General features: G+C 38.8%; 1 protein-coding gene across 4 annotated transcripts in view; it reads right to left on the bottom strand.

The window, feature by feature from the left end:
* The window catches only part of DYM (dymeclin), a 216,500-nt gene that overhangs the window by 54,076 nt on the left and 141,352 nt on the right, over positions 1 to 21,072 (bottom strand). For all 4 annotated transcript variants that reach the window (XM_032675766.1, XM_032675768.1, XM_032675767.1 and 1 more), the window contains one exon: positions 20,529 to 20,631. In XM_032675766.1, coding sequence (XP_032531657.1) covers positions 20,529 to 20,631 — 103 coding nt within the window. The remainder of the gene's footprint in view (positions 1 to 20,528; positions 20,632 to 21,072) is intronic.

Raw genomic sequence — 21,072 nt, 5'->3', positions numbered from 1 at the left:
AGAATGGGTTCTTAACCTTTTCATCCTATGTGATGTTTTGAAGTAGAGGAAGCCTTATTTCTATCATGAAGAAGAATAAGATGGAAAAATACGACATCTTGCAAACAACCAGGAAAAAAGACCAATTAGCAATTTAAACCAAACAGTTTTCTTCACATTTTTCCTTCACACCTCCCAAACTTTCCTCTATACAGTACACCACATTTACAGGATTTATCCACTTGTTCTTTATAGCCCCAACATCATCTCTGGCTATATTATCAACTGTATTCTTCACCCTCGGTATTATGTTTAGCAGTAACAACTATGATACTCATTGCAAAAATTATATATACACATATATTAGCATATTTCCCATGAATCAACAGCTGTCATTCAAGAAAAACACTCAGTGCCACAGATTACTCAAATCTTGGGCTCAGTTCTGGGCTTCTTCATGACAAGAGAGACCTTGAGGGGCTGGAGCGTGTGCAGGGAAGGGAACGGAGCTGGGGAAGGGTCTGGAGCAGCAGGAGCAGCTGAGGGAGTTGGGGAGGTTCATCCTGGAGAAAAGGAGGCTCAGGGGGGACCTTCTGGCTCCTACAACTCCCTGATGGATCCGGGGAGGGGGGTAGCTGGGGTCTTCTCCCAAGGAACAAGGGAAGGGATGAAAGCAAACAGAATCAAGCTGTCCCAGGGGATGTTAAAGGTTGGATATAGGGAAAATTTCCTCATGGAAAGGGCTGTCAGGCATTAGCACAGGCTGCCCAGGGCAGTGGTGGAGTCCCCATCCCTGGAGGGATTTAAAAGCCGTGTGGATGCGGCATTTGGGGACGTGGGTTAGTGGTGGCCTTGGCAGTGCTGGGGGAAAACCTGGACTTGATTATTTTAGAAGGCTTCTCCAACATAAACCTGTGATTCCATGATTTTGCAGACCTACCTTTAGTGTCTAAGCAATTTTAATTGGGAAGATATCAAACCAACCTGAACATACAGCAATCCCTGACTAAAGCTGTGAATTGCACAGAAGGTGAATTCCTAAGTTCTCCTCTGGTTCCACACTGATTAGATGCTGTGGTTCAGCATCTCTGCTGTGAGATTTCAAAACCATTACTGACTTGGAACTATGACAGTTGTCTCCCACTGAAAGTACCACTCTGAATAATTTTGACTCTGTCTAAGGGAAGAAACATGACAAGCAAGACTGTGTAATCCAAGTTCTCAATAACAAACACAGCCTGTGTGGAGTTTCCATAATTTCCATACTATCCAAGCAGAAGATCTTCTGGTCCTGATGACACACAGGATGTCAGTGGGAAAAGTCAGTGCTGCTCTCTACCCAGCAGCTAACAGATTGTGTATTCCTGCCCTTGGGGTGAAAATTGCTATTGAAATTTCTGTGGGAGGCATAAAAAAGTCAAGAAGGCATTTGCAGAGCAGACATATCCATCATTACAACGTGGGGAATGCCAAGGAGGCAAGCGAAGGGGTGTTACTGCTGAGGCCACACTGCCCCTGCTTCCTCAGTGCAAGACTCCTGCTCTGCTCAGACACCAACAATCACTGCAAAGGTAAACCAAGGTGGGCAGCACATTGATAGAAAATCACAACAAAATGCAAAAAACCCCTGCTGACGGCCTCATGACAATATCAGGTAAAAAAGGTTGATTCAACATGTTGCTGTTCACGTAGACGGTGACTGTGTGCGCACAGAAAACTTCTTATGTTGGTTCAGTATGAAGCACCAGCAGTGCATGACAAAAAATGTCAGGTATCAGGTGAGAGACACTTGATAAGGGGATATGGTAGCAGATTCCCAAACTGCTGTGAGCAGTAATATGCTGCTTTACAGCCATCATCTTATACCAAAGTTGAAGATAAATCATGGAGAGGGCTTTTATTACTCATGATATATTAAGAGATAGCAGCATGGTTAGGAAAGTAATTCAGAAATACAACTCTTTATGAGACCACTTGGCATACATACATATTCATTCTTTCAGTGGTGGTAAATATTTTGAAAATTAAAGGGGATAGATTAACAAAGGTGTGAGAAATCAATCACATTAAAAGGAAAAATTGCATTACTGATCTTTGAAGTGGTGTGCAGTATAAAGGATCTATAGATAAGTCCTTTTAAAATATTACAAAGTATAAGAAAATGTTTTTATTTGTTTTCCTCTTACCTTACCAACTCTTCAAAACGAGTCACTGCCGGTAAAAGTATCATTTAATCAATTAAGATTGGCCCAAAAAACCTCCATGAATGAATTTCAGTACTCACTTTCTCCAGCTGAATAAACTGCAAATCATAAGGAGATAAGAAACAGCCCTTCCGAGGGCTGATAGCAGACAAACCAAATAAATGGGGTAACTTTCAGATTGAATGCTGGTTTTACTACATTCCATCTTACTTTTCAAGGACACTTGGACACAAGGACACTGTATCAGTTCTGAAAAACACAGGCAGATGACCACTGCTCTGCTTCCTGCTCAATGCTCTGGAAGCACAAAGCAGCTGTGGCCTGAAGGCCAAAAACCAATCCTTTAACTGAGATTTGGAAACCCCAAAACTCACATGAAATAATTGTGGAAGTCTGTGTACACAGGCACGTGTTCCCAAATGAACTACAAGCAACAGATGACATTTTGTCAAATGTTGAAGCAAAACGCTCTTGATAGAAATATGTAAAAACTGCATTATCCAGCTAAATAAAATTTCCTGGAATATTTATGAAGCCTCATCTATTTTGGGACCAAATTTAATTTTGTGCAGCCTGGTTCATCAAGTGCAGCAGTGACAGACAGGGACAAGATGAAAGATTACTGCTGAAAGGCAGAGAAGCACCTGGGTATGTTGTATATCCATCTGGAGTCAGTCGACTCTTCCTCAGCAAAATCTTGTACAGGATTATGATTGTTTACCTATAGTTTACACTAAGTTTTCTAATGAATTTTAAATAACATAGTCTACCACAAGGTCAGATGGCTAATTTTTTGCAGAAAAATGATTTTATATTTCAGAAAAAGTCCGTGAAGCCTTTTTCCATAGGAACGTAACATGACTCTTCCTATTGACTTGATATATCAAAATCTAAAAGATCAGTGTGGGAATGGGAAAACTTATCATTATTTGTTCTGGTAACTCTTTTGTGGCTGCACTGAGTAAACATCTAATTTTTCTGCAAGTGCCACAGATTAGTTGCTGGTGAATGGCCGAAAGACCCGCTTTTAGGAACTGCAACATCCATTTTCCCAGTTTATTTAGGGAGAAGAGATACACTTGAGATAATGATTCTGATTGCAGTGAACAAAACAAATTGAACCTGCAATGTTACAATAAATCCTCTTTTCTCTAGAACAGGACGGTTGTTTTTTGTTATTAGCAAACATTATCTTTGAGGTCAAGAGTTTGGGTTAGTACACACACAAATGATGGAGTGGAACAGGCTCTGTACACATTGTACCAGCTTGATGGCAACAAAAATGCATCAGAACACAGTGTATTTGATGAACATGTCATATATTCAGTAGCAGGACACAGCTCACTCAGCTTGGGCTCCAGCCTAAATAAGTACAAGAGCATCTGTAGAAGAGCTCCACTACATTCCAGAAACATATCTGAATGACAATTTTAAAAAGAAAAGGTATTTTAATTGTCCCAACTTTGTTTCAGACAAATGAAGGCAATCAGACATCTCCCAACAGTGCTGGGGACAAGAAGTACAGGAGTATTAAATAACAGAAATATATTAGAGACTTTTCTCTTCATGAATGTTTTAAAAGATACTTCCCTGACATGGCTTTATATTTGGTATTTCACTGGCAGAAAACAGATGTTGAGTATGACTATCAGCTTCTTGCTTTGGTTTTCTATTTTGTTTTGTTATGTTTTTCTGGTTTGAGTCTTTGTTTTGTGTTTTTAAAATGTCTTTTCCCCTTATTTTCCCCTAAAACATGAGAAAAATTTATGTTGGCATAAATTAGGAAAGAAAAAAAAAGAGTATTTTTCATATGTGTTATTCCAAACCTTCTCCTGCTGTTGCTGTAGTTAAACCCTAGGAAGCCAGACATCAGACTGAAAGCAGCACACCAGGTTGCTCCAAGCTCTGTCCAACCTGGCCTTCCAGGCATCCAGGGGCAGCCACAGCTTCTCTGGGAAACCTGGGCCAGGGCCTCACCATCCTCACAGATAACAATTCCTTCCCAATATCCCATCTAACCCTGCCCTCTGACAGTGGGAAGCCATTCCCCTTGGCCTGCCCCTCCATCCCTTGTCCCAAGTCCCTCTCCAGCTCTCCTGGAGCCCCTTTAGGCACTGGAAGGGGCTTTCAGGTCCCCCTGCAGCCTTCTCTTCTCCAGGTGAACACCCCCAGCTCTCTTTATCTAACTCAGACCTTGTTAAGAATTGCTGCTTTTTGTCCAAATTCTGTGTTATTGCTTCTGTAATTAACCAATTCTGTGGAATAACTCCAATTTATAAAAACTGATCCAACATATGAAATGTACAGTGTATTCCTCTAATTCACTTAGTTCCTGATCCACAAAAAATTGAAACATTTCAAAGAAATTGCTGGTTACATGTAAGAGAATTAAAAGTTTATCTTTCCAATTGCACCCGTGAAATACATTAGGGTGTCTCTGTACAATGCAATAAAGATGAATAAGAGAGATTCTTATAAATTTCTATTTCTTCTAAATACACTCTTCACATGTTTTGAGAGGTTTCCTGTGGGAGTTGAGGACCACAAAGAAGACCAGTATCAGAGATGGAAGAAAGCACTACAAGAATCCATGGAAGAGGAAGATGAAGTTTGAACATAATGGACTCTCAGCAAATACAATGGAATGAGTGGCTTTTGATGTTTGTTATATTTTCCTGCTTTGTACTCCCACATTTTTATGAAGAATCCCCTCACGTCGTTTATTCCTTTTATCCCCATGTTCTGATTGGTTGTGTAGCTGCCGCAACGCAGATGTTCCATACAAGGTTATGCCTCTCCCCTTTAACCCTTATAGAGATGTAACCCTTCCTTATTTTCCCTATTAAGGCAAGTTCCCTCCTTCTCTTTCCCTAAACGTCATGTTCACATCCCCAGTTCCAGAATGTTCCTTTCTTCCCCTATATAAAGGGGAAGCCATGTTAATAAAGGGCTTACTTACTTGCTCATCCACCTACATACCTACAACAAACCCTGAGTAAGCGTCCCTTATTTCCCCGCCGGGCCGTAACAAACGGCACCCAAGGCATGAGGCAGGTTTTGTAGGTCCTTCACATTGAAGGAACTCGCCTGCCCACCTAGGCACAAGTATCGCCGAAGAGAGAGGCGTACTCCGACGGCCTCTCCCAGCTGAACGGCGGATACGCGCTACGAGCGGGCTGATCCACGCACCCAAAAAGAAAGAGGTGAGCAGCTGCGGGTAACACATCTTTTCCTGTGATTTCCCCTACCCGTTCCAATCAAAAATTTAATCATGGGAGCTCAGCTATCAAGGAGCGAAAATGAAGTATATCGCAATTTAAAAATATTAATTGATCAACATGGCCATACTTACGATAAAAATTCGTTAAAGTCACTAGCCAAATGGATAGAAAAAAGAAAAGAACCAGTCTCTGAAATTCTAAACTATGAGGAATGGGACAAAATTGGAGAAAAATTGTGGAAAGCAAGCGATAGGGGAGACAAACTTGCAACTAAATCGCTAATAGCCTGGCGAATGATTTTACTCGTAGTAAAACAACAGAGAAAGACAAGACAAAAAAGTCCTTGGAGAGATTCAATGCCTCAAAATGGTAGCTCTCCTGTCTCCTCAAAGAAAGGTGGGAGCTTCACAGATGGCAAGCAAAGGGGTGGTGACCGAAATGGCGCAAAAAGTAATCCTCAAGATGGCGTTGCGGCAATGGGCTGGAAAACTAACCTACAAAATGGCGACATAACAACTAACACCTTAGCAACGCCAGAACATAACAACACACAAGACACGCCCATATCCTCTAACCCTGTAATGACATCATCACCCCGGAAATTAGAAGGTGAAGGGAGTCATCAAAATGGCGGCGCCCATGATACTTCCGGTGTAAACTTCCGGAAAGATGGTGCCATCCATGATACACTATCAGACACAGACCCAATAAACCTCAACAGTAGATGGGCCATTCCACGCAAACAAGTGGAGGAAGCAGGAGACCTAGAATTTATAAAAGCTTTTCCTGTTTACACGGAAGAGGGCCACCCACCAACATGGCAACCGCTTTCATACCCTGTTCTCAAAGATATAAAAAAGGCAATACATGAATATGGACTTAATGCTCCATTCACAATAGGATTATTAGAATCATTATTTTACGCGTATACGTTAACACCAAATGACATAAGAACATTAACAAAAGCAATCCTTACCACCATGCAGTATTACATGTTCGAGAACGAATGGAAAGCCTCGATAAGGAAATATGTTGATGAGACTTTTGCATATAGAAGAATACCTATTAATGACACCATTAATCGCCTTTACGGCGAAGGGCCATATGCCTCAAATAGCCAACAAGCGAGAATCAACATCGAAGAACTAGACCGCACAAAAAATTTTGCCTTAGTTGCAATTAAATCAGTAGCTGATGCCTCCACTCCTAGTCAATCATTCACCACCATTCACCAAGGAGTGAAAGAACCATTTTTTGAATTTGCTACCAGATTGAGAGAGGCAATCTCAAGACAAATTTCTCATAAGGAAGCCCAAGAAGCCCTATTTCAAAAATTAGCTGTTGAAAAAGCTAATGAAGATTGCCGAGAAATACTAAAACATTTAAAAAATCCTACGTTAATGGAAATGGTAGAGGCATGTCGTCATGTTGGCTCACTTAACTATAAAACAAAATTACTTGCAACAGCAATGAAAGAGCCACAAAAATGTTTTAATTGCAGAGAAAGCGGTCACTTAAAAAAGGCTTGTCCAAAAATTAAAACTCTGCCTCCTCCTCTTCCACCTTATCCATGCAAGAATTGCGGGAAGGGCAGACATTGGACTCACACTTGTAGATCTAAATACGACATTTCAGGAAGACCTTTACCACCTAAAACACCACCACAAAACAGGAAAGGGCCAGTACAGGGAAACGGGGTGAAGAGCGCCAGAGGGAGCGCGCAGACACAAAAGACCCTCCCGTACTGTTAACACTGCCAAACACTACCCTCAGCACCAGAAGACACAGAAATGTAAACCTACAGTGGATAGATTTATCTCCTATTATACCATCAACAATTTAAAATAGTGATTTTCATATAATTCCTGTAGCAGCATCAAAAGAAGTTTTCGTTGAAGACACACACCTTTTGACAAACTCTGCTTCAGCAGCCAAAAAAGGCATCGTAATTGTACCACAAGTAGTAAAGAATTTAAAGACTAATTCCTTCAACCTTAAAGTAAATGTCGCTTTTTCACCAGTGACAGTTTCAGATGAATCACCAATAGCGTGTTTACTGTCTTTGTCTCAACTATCCACATTTTCAACTGAAGAACCCTTAGAAGTGAACTGGGCACAATCAATTAGTAGTGAAAGATCAATAATAACTTGTTCTGTCTATTCTCCCATAGTAGGTCAAACAGTTTCCACCGTTGGATTAACAGACACAGGAGCTGATATTACAATTATAGCAGAAGAAGACTGGTCTCGACACTGGACGCTGATTTCATCATTCATTCACATCAATGGGGTAGGTGGTTCCCAATCACCCAATCAGAGCGCAAACATCTTGACAATTATCGGACTGGAAGAGAGGACAGCAACTGTCCAACCTTTTGTTTTGCAGTTACGTCTGACCCTTTGAGGAAGGGATGTTTTATTTCAGTGGGGAGTCTTAAGTTCATCAAATTTATAATAGCGGCCACTGGCGCATAGCAGCTACCCCATCCACAGGGGAAATCAGAAAAACCAATATAAACCAGTGACTATTAAAAGGGGAAAAGCTGTGCATCCTTTATCAATTAGTAGAAGAACACTTAAAACAAAAATCATATTGAACCTTCCGCTAGTGCTTGGAACTCACCAGTTTTTGTTATAAAAAAGTCTTCAGGACAGTGGAGACTTTTACAAGACCTTAGGAAGATCAACGAGGTCATAGAGCTGATGGGAGCACTGAAACCAGGCATGCCATCGCCTGCAATGTTGCCAGAAAAATGGCCCTCAGTTATAATCGACATTAGAGATTGCTTTTTTCATATCTTACTTAACCCTAAAGATTGTTTTAAGTTTGCTTTTTCAGTTCGCTCATCGAATGTTGCTGAACCACACCAGAGGTACCAGTGGAGAGTTCTCCCACAAGGAATGAGAAATTCACCAACGCTGTGTCAGCAGTACATTGCAGATATTTTGTCTTCAATCAAAAAAAGGTACCCTCAAACCATTTTGTTCCATTATATGGATGATATTTTGTGATCAAAATTACTCTGTGGTGCAGTAAGTTTTACAAACAACAGTTAACACCCTAAAACCACCTGATTTGCAAATTTCAGAAGACAAAACACAGTGAGAATCTCCCTGGAAATACGTGGGATGGAAATCACAGAATCCTCCATCATCCCACAACAAGTAACTATTAACACAAAGATTTCTACTCTAAATGACTTGCAAAAGCTTTTAGGTCAGATCAACTGGGTCTGTCCCGTGTTAGGTATAACCACAGATGAATTACATCCTCTTTTCTCTCTTCCAAAAAGAAATCCAAATCTTACCTCTACCAGAACTCTCACCCCATAAGCCACACAAGCCGTGAGAACAGTAGAACAGAAGTTAGATAATCAACAAGGACACAGAAAGAGAGAAAGTGAACCTCCTGTATTAATAATCTTAAAAGGTCAAATGCAACCATTTGGGTTGCTGGGACAGTTGTACCATCAAGGAATTGAATTTTGTCTATGGGAATGGTTGTTGGGAATGGTTGTTTCTATCTCATCAATTTTCTAAAACACTAGTAACCTTTCCAGAAATGTTGAGTCAATTATGTTTCAAAGGCAGGACAAGGTGCTGGGAGCTCTCAGGCACAGATCCACAAACAGTGTATCTGCCCCTGACCTCCGAGTAGCTTGAACAGCTGCAGACAACGAGCCACAACTTTCAAATTGCCATGTCAAATTTTACGAGCCACAACTTTCAAATTGCCATGTCAAAATTCACCTTCCTGCTTGCAACTTTGTTCAGAGATTAAACCAAATTCCACTTCAACTGAATCAAATTTATCAAAAACTCCAATAAAAGGTGTGAAAACAGTATTTACAGATGGATCAGGGAGAGTTAGAAATGCGGTAATGATTTGGAAAGAAAAGGATAATTGGCATCAAGATAACCATAAACTGAAAGGTCCTCCTCAAATAATTGAGTTGTCTGCAGTTGTTCGTGCCCTGACCTTGTTTTCATCCCGAAGTATAAACACAGTCTCCAACTCCCAATATGTTGCTGGGATTGTACGAAGGGCTGAAAATTCTTACTTATGTGATATAAACAATCAAACCTTATTTAACTTATTTAAACAATTGTTATTTCTTATTCAGAATCCCAACTTCCCATTTTTCATAATGCACCTCTAATTGTACACCTTCTTGCCTGGTCCTGTAGTGGAAGGGAATTGCCTCACAGACCAACCAGCAGGTTTGACAGTAGTCCCACAGCGCTTGGAGCAAGCCAAACTGTCACATGAATTTTTTCACCAGAATGCAAAATCGTTGCAAAAACAATTCGGTGTAACCCAAAATCAAGCAAAAATAATAATACAAACATGTCCAGATTGTCAATTAGTGTCTCCACTAAAACCAGAAGGAATTAATCCCTGAGGGTTGGAACCCCTCCAAATTTGGCAAAGTGATATAACTCATGTTTCTTCATTTGGTAAATTAAAGCATGTACATGTTTTGATTGATACGTTTTCAAAATACATTGTGGTAACCACACATTCTAGTGAAAAGAGTAAAGACGTGAAAAAACACCTTAAGACAGCATTTACGCACACGGGAGTGTAAAACAGATAATGACCCCACATACATCTGAAAAACAACACAAGAATTCCTAGCACTGTGTGGCATCGAACACAAGACAGGCATTCCTCATAACCCTACAGGACAGGCAGTCGTAGAACGTGCACACCAAACAATTAAAAACATGCTAATAAAACAAAAAAGGGGGAGTATGGGACTAACTCCCCAAGAACAACTCCAGAAAGTCATGTGTGTTTTAAATTTTTTAAATCAAATAGAAAATGAAATCACTCCAGTACAGAAACACTTTCTCTCTTGAGACAGTCCCCAAACATCAAAAGCAAAAATTATCTATAAAGATCTAATTACAGGTGAATGGGTGGGTCCTTTCCCTCTAATTACATGGGGGAGAGGACACACCTGTGTCTTAACAGATAAAGGTCCCACGTGGATTCCATCAAGATGGACCAAGCCATATCACCATTTTTATCACCTCCATCCTCATCATTACCTACGGATTCGTGATCTGCCATCGAGTACAGGCAACTACCCTTCTTTCCTGGACCCACTAAACAGAAGAAAACGTTTGGGTGAAGTTGGCAAATGCAACCGGGTCAGATACTTCATGTTTATCTATTTCAAATTTGAAAAAGCTGTTTAAAAGTTGTTTAGTGGGTATGCTCTCAGAACAAGAGTTTAACGAATTTCTATGTAGTCATTCGTTCACTGATACTGAACCTCAAGAGATAAACCTCTTAGGTTCAATAAAGACTAACCATTGCCTTGTGTTTGAAAAAATCACCACTACATGAAAAATTACAGAAAATGTAACACCTAGAAAAAACATATATACCAATACTTCTATTTGGTGCAATGGAAAAAAAAATAAAAAGATTGCTACAGAAACAATTGCTAAACCAATGGCTTTTCCACAAGGCAATTTTCTGATCTGTGGAGAAAGAGCCTGGGCAGGAGTTCCCACCTGGTAGGAGAGTCTTGTTCAGTTGGGAAATTGGCATTATTCAATCCAGGGAAAACCTTTCTCCCAAGTCAGAAACCATCTACTTTAATTCGGCCACCAAAAATTAAAAGATCATTTATTGCATATAAGGTGCTGCCCACCACTAAAGCTCCACAAAAACTTGATTGGAGATTCCCAAAAGGAACTCCATTTCCTACCTCTATTTCAAAAGTACTAAGAAAAAAACAAACCACAATAAGCCCGACCACTCTTCCCCCAGGCTATACACTGCCCAATCCGGGTCTCTTTCCATTTACAGAAAACCTACCATTTACAGAAGACTGTGACCCTAATATCTATATTTGGTAAGAATTAAAAATTTCTGGAGTAGCTTTATTTTACCAGGGATCGGAACTGCACATGCTTTGTCACTTCTGACACATATAGGGTGTTGGTTGGCCAAGGAGGCCAACACCACCAGCATAGCCATTGAAGGCCTCTTAGCCGACACCCAAAAATTAAAAGAAGTTACCTTACAAAACAGAGCAGCCATAGACTTTCTACTACTTGGTCATGGTCATGGCTGCCAAGAATTCAAAGGAATGCATGCTCTCAATTTTTCTGATCATTCTCAATCGATTAGTAGTAGCTTCTCCAAGTTAAGAAACTTAATAAAAGAGATACATGGATCTCCCAAGTATAGCTCCAACGATCTTTTTGATTGGTTTCAACTTCCAAATGCCCCCAATTGGTTCAAACAAATAATTATAATTTGTTTTTCAATTCTGTTTTCTCTAGTTAAAACTTTATTAATCCTACCTTGCCTTTTTGCTTATCTCAAAAGATTTATTATCAAGAATGTTTCCTCAGCGTTCTTTTTAGAAAACAAAACAGATGTGGGAGTTGGACCATGAAGAAGAACAGTATCAGAGATGGAAGAAAGCATTACAAAAATCCATAGAAGAGGAAGATGAAGTTTGAACATAATGGACTTTCAGCAAATACAATGGACTATTGCATGAATGCACGGGTTTTGATGTTTGTTATATTTTCCTGCTTTGTACTCCCACATTTTTATGGAAAATCCCCTCACGTCGTTTATTCCTTTTATCCCCATGTTCTGATTGGTTGTGTAGCTGCCGCAGTGCAGATGTTCCACACAAGGTTATGCCTCTCCCCTTTATCCCTTATAGAGATGTAACCCCTCCTTATTCTCCCTATTAAGGCAAGTTCCCTCCTTCTCTTTCCCTAAATGTCATGTTCACATCCCCAGTTCCAGAATGTTCCTTTCTTCCCCTACATAAAGGGGAAGCCATGTTAATAAAGGGCTTACTTACTTGCTCATCCACCTACATACCTACAACAAACCCTGAGTAAGCATCCCTTATTTCCCTGCTGGGTCATAACAGTTTCCCACATGAAATTTTACAGAGAACAAGCAACTACTACTGTCAGTAGGGATAAACAAAATGAAAATACTCCCTTATACATTTCTTTAATGCTGCTTTTAAGGCCAGGTGATGAGGAAATCAGTTTTCAGCAAGTGGCTTATTTTGCTGCATGTGATACTTCATATGAGCAGCACAGAGGAACCAACACTTTTTCAAAACCCACTTTTGGTTTTGAATTTCTGCCTATATTAATAATTATTCTTCTCCAAACCTCTCTCTTATTCACTTCATACCAAGACTGTCTTTCAATCTTGCTTGACTCATACCCTTTAAAATATTCCCCTTTCCTTCATCCCATCATTTCAGTCTCCTGGCCACCCACACTGCCAATTAGCAGCAGCTGCATAACATTATAGGTAATATTAACAATAGGCATTAGTGGGAGAATTGCCCTCAGCGAGACAGTGGGAAATGCTGTTCAGGGGGATAATACCTCTCCAAAAGATAAACTGTGAGTTGATGTCTCTTATCATGTCTCTCAAAATCACTGAGTCTTGATTTACCTTCATTTCTACTATATTCTCTCTCTTTCTTTCCAATTCCAAATCACAGATAACTGCAATGAAAGAATCTAAAGAACTTTGTTATGTTTCCTTTTAAAATAACTCCTTACTACTCTTTGATAGAAATGGATTGCTCTTTATAAACAACCAGAACTGTTTAAAAAACTCATTGGTTTGTCCGTAAGTGTCCCTGTAAAGTATGAAGAGAAAAAGTTGGAAATGGAAGGTACAGCATGTTCCACCGCTGCCTCACAAAGCAGTGCAAAAATAAAAATTCCAATTCCAATTAGGTATTTAGTACCAAATAGCCTAAAAGGTTCTGTACAGACTTCCTTCCACATCCATTTCCATTAGTCTACATGGCTGCATGTTTAAAAAAGCAATTACTGAGATGTTCATAACATATGGTCACATATTTATGGTTTTGAAGCACTGCATTTTTCAATCAAAACCTTGCTTTAGGAACACTAGAAATTGTTTTCCTGCATTGTTGAAATACATTGCCGTTACAGAAATAAATCCTGCTCTTTGGAGAGCTGCTGCATTAGGCTGTTCTGTTTGTCTGGTGGAGCTATGACGAAGATGAACCATCCAGAACAATCGATTTCCGAGAAGCCCTGAACAACCCACTCCCGTGCGGGAGGCAGCACAAACAGTATCTAAAGGCCAAACCTAGTAAGAAGGACGCCTTGGAGATCAGTACTGTCCCTTTTTTTCACCCAGGCACTTCAAAATTTGTCATTTGTCTGAACTGAGCTTCACGGCACTTGGCTTCATGACAGTAATAAACTGTGTTTATAGACAGGCTTGTGAGTACTTTCTCTTATCAATGTATCACATTTTCTACATACAGCTATGCCTCAGACCCTTCTAGAATCCTAGTATTCCATCAGGCTTCCAGTTCCCTCCAATGCAGCTCAATTAGCTGTGCAGGAGAAAAATTAGCGTACAAAATTCCACTGCTCAATATATGGAGATGTGAAGGAACCCCAAGATCTCATGCATTTCTAACACAAGCTCTCACAACTTCTTTAGCTTAATCATCTTCTAAGGACACTCATTTGAGCAGTCTTATCAAAAGCACGTCCTTTGAGTTCAAAAATGCAAACAAATGCCATAATTTATACCCTCTCCTGCAAAACAATGACAATGCCCTAAACCTCTAGAACTATTAAAGGAGGAAAAGCAATTTTCCTCCTTTAATAAATAAAAAATTACAAAGTTCATGTTTGGCTTGCTTCAAATGTGTCTAACATGCACAACAGCAGGTTTTTAAAATTAGTTCAGCTTGTGTTTGTATTGCTACTGTCTGTAGTTCTACTTCTTCCAATTTGTTCTCGTCTCATAGATCTGAAGAACTAAAGATTTTCAATCAGATGGTCATGAGATGCTACTGCCACAGAAAATGTTCTTTAAAAAAAAAAGTAGTTTTCATCCTTATTTTGCAAAATATTGAGAATTTTCAAGTGAAACAAGGTTTAACAACACCTATATAACACAAATACCAGACACCAATGACACTTCTGTGGAACTCCTGAGTGATGAAAGAACATCGCCTTTTTGAAGAACATCATCTTCATGTTCTTCAGTATATTTGCTCAAAAATTCTTCAACCACAACCAGTGTATCATTAAAGACACAATAATGCAAAGACCAACTGTAAATAACTATAAGAACTTCATAGTAATATGGAGAAGTTTAAAGAGACTGAAATCCATCAACATCTCAAGGACATTAGGATAGTTCTTCTGCTTAAGGATAATTTATGCAGCACTTTCACAAGAAAGTTTCCAATTCATTTGAAGGAAAGTACTGATTAAGAATTCAGACAGAACTGCAGAATTCAGTTATTACTCAATACAAAAGCTCACTTTAGATTTGGGTTAGGTTGGTTATTTCAGTCTATTCTGAAATAGCTATTTTTTAGCGATACAAAAATAGGGGGATTAGGTAGGAGTAATAGTCTTTAAAATATAATTCATCTGAAGGAGGGTATGACTAATATTTAGAAAATGTATTTATAGGCCTCCTGCTCTAAACTGGAGACAGGCAAACCCAAGAATAACCTGACATTGAAAATGTTACTTCATGAGCCATCAACTCAGAGTAATCAAAAAGAAGGTAAAATAGTGTAAAACAAGGTCCCATTAAATGCAACTTAAATTGCTAGAATCCACCTACCATATAAAACCCACTAAAACATTATATTGGTTTGCCATATCCTGCTTTCAGTAAACAACACACTAGTAAAAATGTTCTTGTATAATCATATTTTAAGTTTATTCCACTAGACAACAAAAGGATCTAAAAATTGACACACAAAACCGAAGGTTTTTTAGGCCATTAACAATGCCTGGCCAATGCAATCAAAAAAACCTACAGAGTTACTTGGCGACATATAAAATTGGAATAAAATAGAGGCAAAAAGGATATTGAAGAGACCTGGGCAGTGCTTTGGGTGAAAAGTAGGGGTTTACTGAATTTTAAAGAAAGATTATGACAAAAAAAACTACCTTAGCTTTTTTTCCTCGCCCCCGTATTCGACAAATATGGACATATCTCAATTAGGAGTCTTGATTTAATTTGTAAAAGTTTCCCGTTCTGCCAACAGTGTATTCAATTTTACATATTTTGTGTGTTCTCAGCAGTTACCACTAAGCAGTATTTTTACAGACTACCAGCTAAACAACGTTAATTGCATCACACTAACTCTATTATGCTTGACCAGTTTATTTGGAAGTGGGTTTAATTTCATTTCTGCATCATTACTGGAGTCATCAGATGATCGCAGGGAAGACTTTCTACTTCTTCACGACAGCACATGTTTATAGGAAAACACCTCTGTGTGATGGCAGAGTTCTACACTGAACTGTTCTTAAGATAATAAAAAAACCCCAAATAAATAGAGCTGCAGGATATCTAATGCAGTATTACATATGCAAGCACAGAAGATATTATAGGACCTAACAACCTTAGAGGTCTTTTCCACTCCAAATGATTCTATGACTCATAGAATTCATAGAATCCCAGGGTGGTTTGGGTTGGAAGGGACCTTAAATATCATCTCGTTCCAACTCCCAAAACATCACAACGCTTATGTAAAGGTCAAATATTGTTCACATCAATAGTGAATGAATTAATTGTTTGCTAAAGGCTGGATAAGCTAAAAATAATTAACTTCTTTGCACGTAACCGAATCTAGAACATTTATGGATTTTAGATCTGTTTCATTATGTTTAAGAGGCAGCAAATACTGCAGTTCATAGAACTGATTTCACCTACTCTTTAGCAATACCAAATTTCCAAGATAAATAGGGTGCCCTTAATTATAAAAGACAATTTCTTCCCGGGGAGTAAATGAAACAGGGAACCTTTTAACATCCATTGACGTGCAGAGGGGAGATTATGTTGGTTCTCTGTTGTAGAAATAAAATGAAGGACTATTTATGAAGTACTTGGAGCTTCGAATATAATCAACTGTAATAACAAGATACAAGTTTACCCCCAAAAATATTCCTTTTTTGTTGAAACCACTTTTGTAATACTGCTTTTTAATAACCCTCATAATGGCCGAATTAGAGGGACCCCAACTGAAGTCATTCATCCCACATAAAACAAACATTGCTTTTTCTTCTTAGCTTTGTTTTACAAGCTACATTACTTCCAGATGACGCTCGAGGGGCCTAGGAGTTTCAAGAGTTAGATGGTTAAACAGACAGCTGCTTTCTATTTACCATATAAATCAGGGAAAAATCAAAGAAGAATCTAAATATTGAAATTCATTTGGCCCATTATGGAGCACAAACTGAGAGGGAAAAGAAAAAAAAACGTAGAAATCGCATCACCCAAATGCAAAGCTTAATTCTGGTTATCAAGATGAGAGAGAAACTCATCGGCATTTGCAGAATTCCAGGCCTCCATGTAACACCAGCTGTGCACAGCAGGTAAATTTAAGGAGTCAGGAAAAGTCAGCTCTGATTGGGAACTCCCCTGGTATAACCAGGCTTTGCTACTGTAGACTTCATATACATAAATAGATATTAAAATATATATTTTTATATATACACACACACACAGATCACTACATTCAGATTTTCATATTTTTCCCTTCGGATTGCCAACATGCATTTATTTCTATGCTAGCTAACCCAAAAAAAACCAACAGATTTTGGACAAGGGATTAAAAGATGGCTCTTCATATATTGACAGGAGTACATCTATAAATATGAAAATCTAACATTACATACATTGCTTCTACCCTCGACGAATTTCATCCACCATCGAAGTGCTGCTTAAATGATAGTCCTATATATGAAATAATGGAAGATATTGGCACTAAGTGAGATTATTTTTAGAATTTTTCCTAACACATTTAAGCTTCATCTGGGTAGAACGATGTATCTTTTTTTTAAACCAAAATTTAGAAGGAAGGACTCAAGTGACGATGCGTGCCAAACTATTTGAATCTAAAACTATTCCTGTATTTGATTTTTATTTTACTCAATTTTTTGTATTAAGCAAATTCTTTTCTTTTTTTTTTAATATCAGCAAGAAAATTCTGAACCCCTGACAAAAGCTTGCCAAAATTCAAAACTTACTCCCTCCTTCTCCATCCCCTCTCTCCCCAGAAAGAGTTAAGGAGAATCTCTCGTTACCAGCTGTAGTATAACAAGCACTGAAGGGCTCAAAAATCATAAGCAACGCCATGAAATCCTTAAAAAGCAATTACTTGGGTAGATGGTAGCTCCAACAACACGTCTGACGTGCTACTTCCCAAGGGAAGTTAGCGTGTCTCCAGTTGTGCTGTTAAGTACCTCTGATTTAATAAATTACATTAGGCTGTAATCAAATTACCAAGAAAATCATTGATATGTTTACTTAAGTAATTTGTCTTGATTTGAACTGAAAGAAGCAAAAATCCTCAATTATTTTATTACCAGTTTTCTTCTTTGCTGAGAATTTTAGAAAATGTGCTTTCATTGAATGCGAGAAAGCAATAAAGATAAACTTCACCGGATTTTTCCCATTTCTTCAAGCCTGGAGACAAGGACAAGGGGATCAAAGTGTGGTATTTCAAAACAGGTCAGTGCTACTATGAAAATGATGAAAAATAAACTTACGAAATAATCAGTAAACAAAGCAGCATGAGAATTAGTCTGACCAAGGATCCTGTCTTTGAGGTAATGGTTTAATGACAGGGGGTGGTTCTCTCTTCCCTGCTGGCTTCTTCATCCTGCTCCCGAATCCCATCACACTGACAGGAGTTTATCAGCAAAGGATGAGGAAACTGGTCCAGTCTTAATAAATGAAACAACTTGTTCTTTTTTTTTTTTAAAGACCAGAAAAACCTCAACAAGAACAATGTGGAAAAGACCTTAAAGCTCATCTCATTCCATTCCCTGCCACGGACAGGGACAACTTCCACTACAACAGGTTGCTCCAAACCCTGTCCAACCTGGTCTTGGACACTTCCAGGGATTCAGGGGCAGACACAGCTTCTCTGGGAAATCTGTGCCAGGGCCTCACCACCCTCACAGCCAGGAATTTCTTCCCAACCCTGCTCTCTGTGAGTTTGAAGCCATTCCCCCTTTCCTGTCCCTCCATCCCTTGTCCAAAGTTCCTTTCCAGCTCTCTTGGAGTGAGTCCCTTTAGGCCCTGGAAGGGGCTTTCAGGTCTCCCCAGACTTCTCCTCTCCCGAAACCTGTGCAGAGCAGGTAATGTGGGAATCATCCCTTTCTTTATCAGAAACACAGAGGTACAACAGGTTTCAGAACTTCAGACATTTCAGCTACCTCAGCTCCTACAATCTTCCTCATTCTTACAGACAACATAAACATGAACTTTCAGAAGCAGAATACGCTGAAGTGATGAAACCTGGTCCAAACTTTTATTTAGTCAACTGACTATGGCTCAGATTAAGTAGGAACACAAGCAATTGGAGAGGGGAAAAAAAAAAGACCAGAAAGCCATCCACCACAGTTTACCTTATCCTTTCAAAACACAGGTCATGAACTTATTTCACTCTCTCCTGCACCAATCTTTCCAACTGCTCTTTCTTTCCTCTACCCCTACGTCATACCAACCATAGGAGACAAGAAATTCAGTGAAGTGTCTAAACCTCCTGGCTGTACTCCAGAGTATAAAAACTACAAAATATTTTTCAGCACCAAATTCTTACACAGCCCCAAAATATATGTACATATATATATATATATCTTCACACACCTAAGTGTGCATGAACATACATATATATATACATATATTTATGTATATGTGCTCTTATACAAACACATGTATGTATCATGCTGTTTGCTTTTCTCTGAACAGTGGGGATGGTATTTTAGGAAGAAAATGTAAGGATCTTTCTTCATAAAATCAGTATCTTCCTGACAAGAGGCTCCTATTCCTCAGAAGCAAACCCATGGAAAAAAGACAGGAAAAGGCCAAGGGGTCTAAAGTCTTGGAGGTTTTCAGTTGTTCATGCCCATGCAGATGAAAGAGCTTTATCCAGCCTGTGTATCACCTCACAAGGCAAACAGGAGTGGGACCTCCTGCTCTTCAACCACAGACTAATTTGAGGGTGTTCTTGCTGAAATGTTTCAAGTTCCGAAAATTAAAGGTCTGAGAGCAATTTCTGGGAGGGAAATCAGAGGGTCTAAACCACGGGTGCTGTTAGGAGTTTCACGTGACTTAGGGCATGGTAAGGCGGCAGAAATATACAGGAAAACCCTGCAAGTGATTAATTTGCTTTACAAACCCACATGTCTCTGAATAAAAAAGTGCCTCTAGTTTGTAGGGTACATGTCAGAGATAACTAAAAGACGCAGGTTAAGAAACCTGGTTAGTTGTATGAGACTTAAGTCATCAAACTATTATATCAAATTATTTCTTCAGGTATTTTTATACTTAATGTTAGAGTAATATGATATGTAAAGTCTCAAGCAGGCATGTCCCGGACCTTGTATTAACCCTGAAAATAAAACAGTTGTTACATTTTCATCCTCAAAAATCCAAAACAACTGATAAATCAAGTATTTTTTTTTTTTTCTTCACACAGTATTGCAGCAAGAGTTCAAATGAGTACAAACCAAAGATACTTCAGCAGCACAAAGATATTATTCAAGTCCTTGCAAGACGTCTCCTTCTTGTACTGAAACTAGAGATTTTCCAACAAGCCGTGCAATTAAATTACAAAATTGTTGCCTATTTGTGGGCATTGGCTCAGGAAACTGAAGAGAAATGTAAGTATCCATGTGCTCATAACATACCAATTTGCCCCATGACTACAGTAGTCCCCCAAAGGCTCACTGGGAATTGTTTCCAATCATTTTTTAGGTATTTTAACATAATGTGGATGCCAAAGCCCCGTTCTTAAAAATAACATTTTCTACTGTGTCATTTAAATATCCTGAATTACAAATGGCTCGAAAATCATGAGTTGACAGTAAGTTTCTTCACTCTGAATCACTGTGGGTTTGCTCTGCCATTTTTAAGTGTAATTCTTGCGTTTTTTAAAGACATCTCAGACATGACATCATTCATACAGGTTCCTGTATTTTGATGTCGGTGATTGCTCAGCTGTCACACTTCGAGAATTCTTTGCAGATTTAGGAATGTGCCACTTGTTTTTGAATCACCCACTGTGACATTCAGTTTGATACTCACATAATCAGGACATGGAGAGTCGCTTGAACCCAGGGAACCTCTTAAGGACTGTGTGGCTTGTTCCAGCACTTTGTTGTGCTTTTTAGACAACAGAGAAAATAAACTGGAAAAAAAAAAAGGATAAAAAAAAAATCAAAATAATTTCACAATAATGTCCTGAAATAGTTATTAGACCATTCAGTCAGAAGAAATGTTTTATTATATACGTAAGATCTTTAGAATGCAATGCACGATAGTTATATAATTTATTTATTTATTTCACACCTTGGTAAGTAACAGCAGTTTGAATCAGAAATATTCTATACAATAAATGACGGGAAGAACATTTTATGTTCATGATTAAATTCTTAAAAGTCAAAATGTAACAGAAGGAACGGTATACATGCATTTTTAGTTCATAACTAGTTTGTGTTCACTAAAACGCAAATTTTAAGTGCAGCACCTCATGCAATACACTGCAATATATCCTTAAGCATCTCGTGTATTATTCATTGCAATAACCTAATTCCTTAGACAGGAGAAATCCAAGTACATGACAAAAGCT

The sequence above is a fragment of the Chiroxiphia lanceolata genome, chromosome Z, assembly GCF_009829145.1.
Source record: "Chiroxiphia lanceolata isolate bChiLan1 chromosome Z, bChiLan1.pri, whole genome shotgun sequence".
NCBI classification, from domain to species: domain Eukaryota; kingdom Metazoa; phylum Chordata; class Aves; order Passeriformes; family Pipridae; genus Chiroxiphia; species Chiroxiphia lanceolata.
This window is presented reverse-complemented; position numbering and strand designations above follow the sequence as displayed.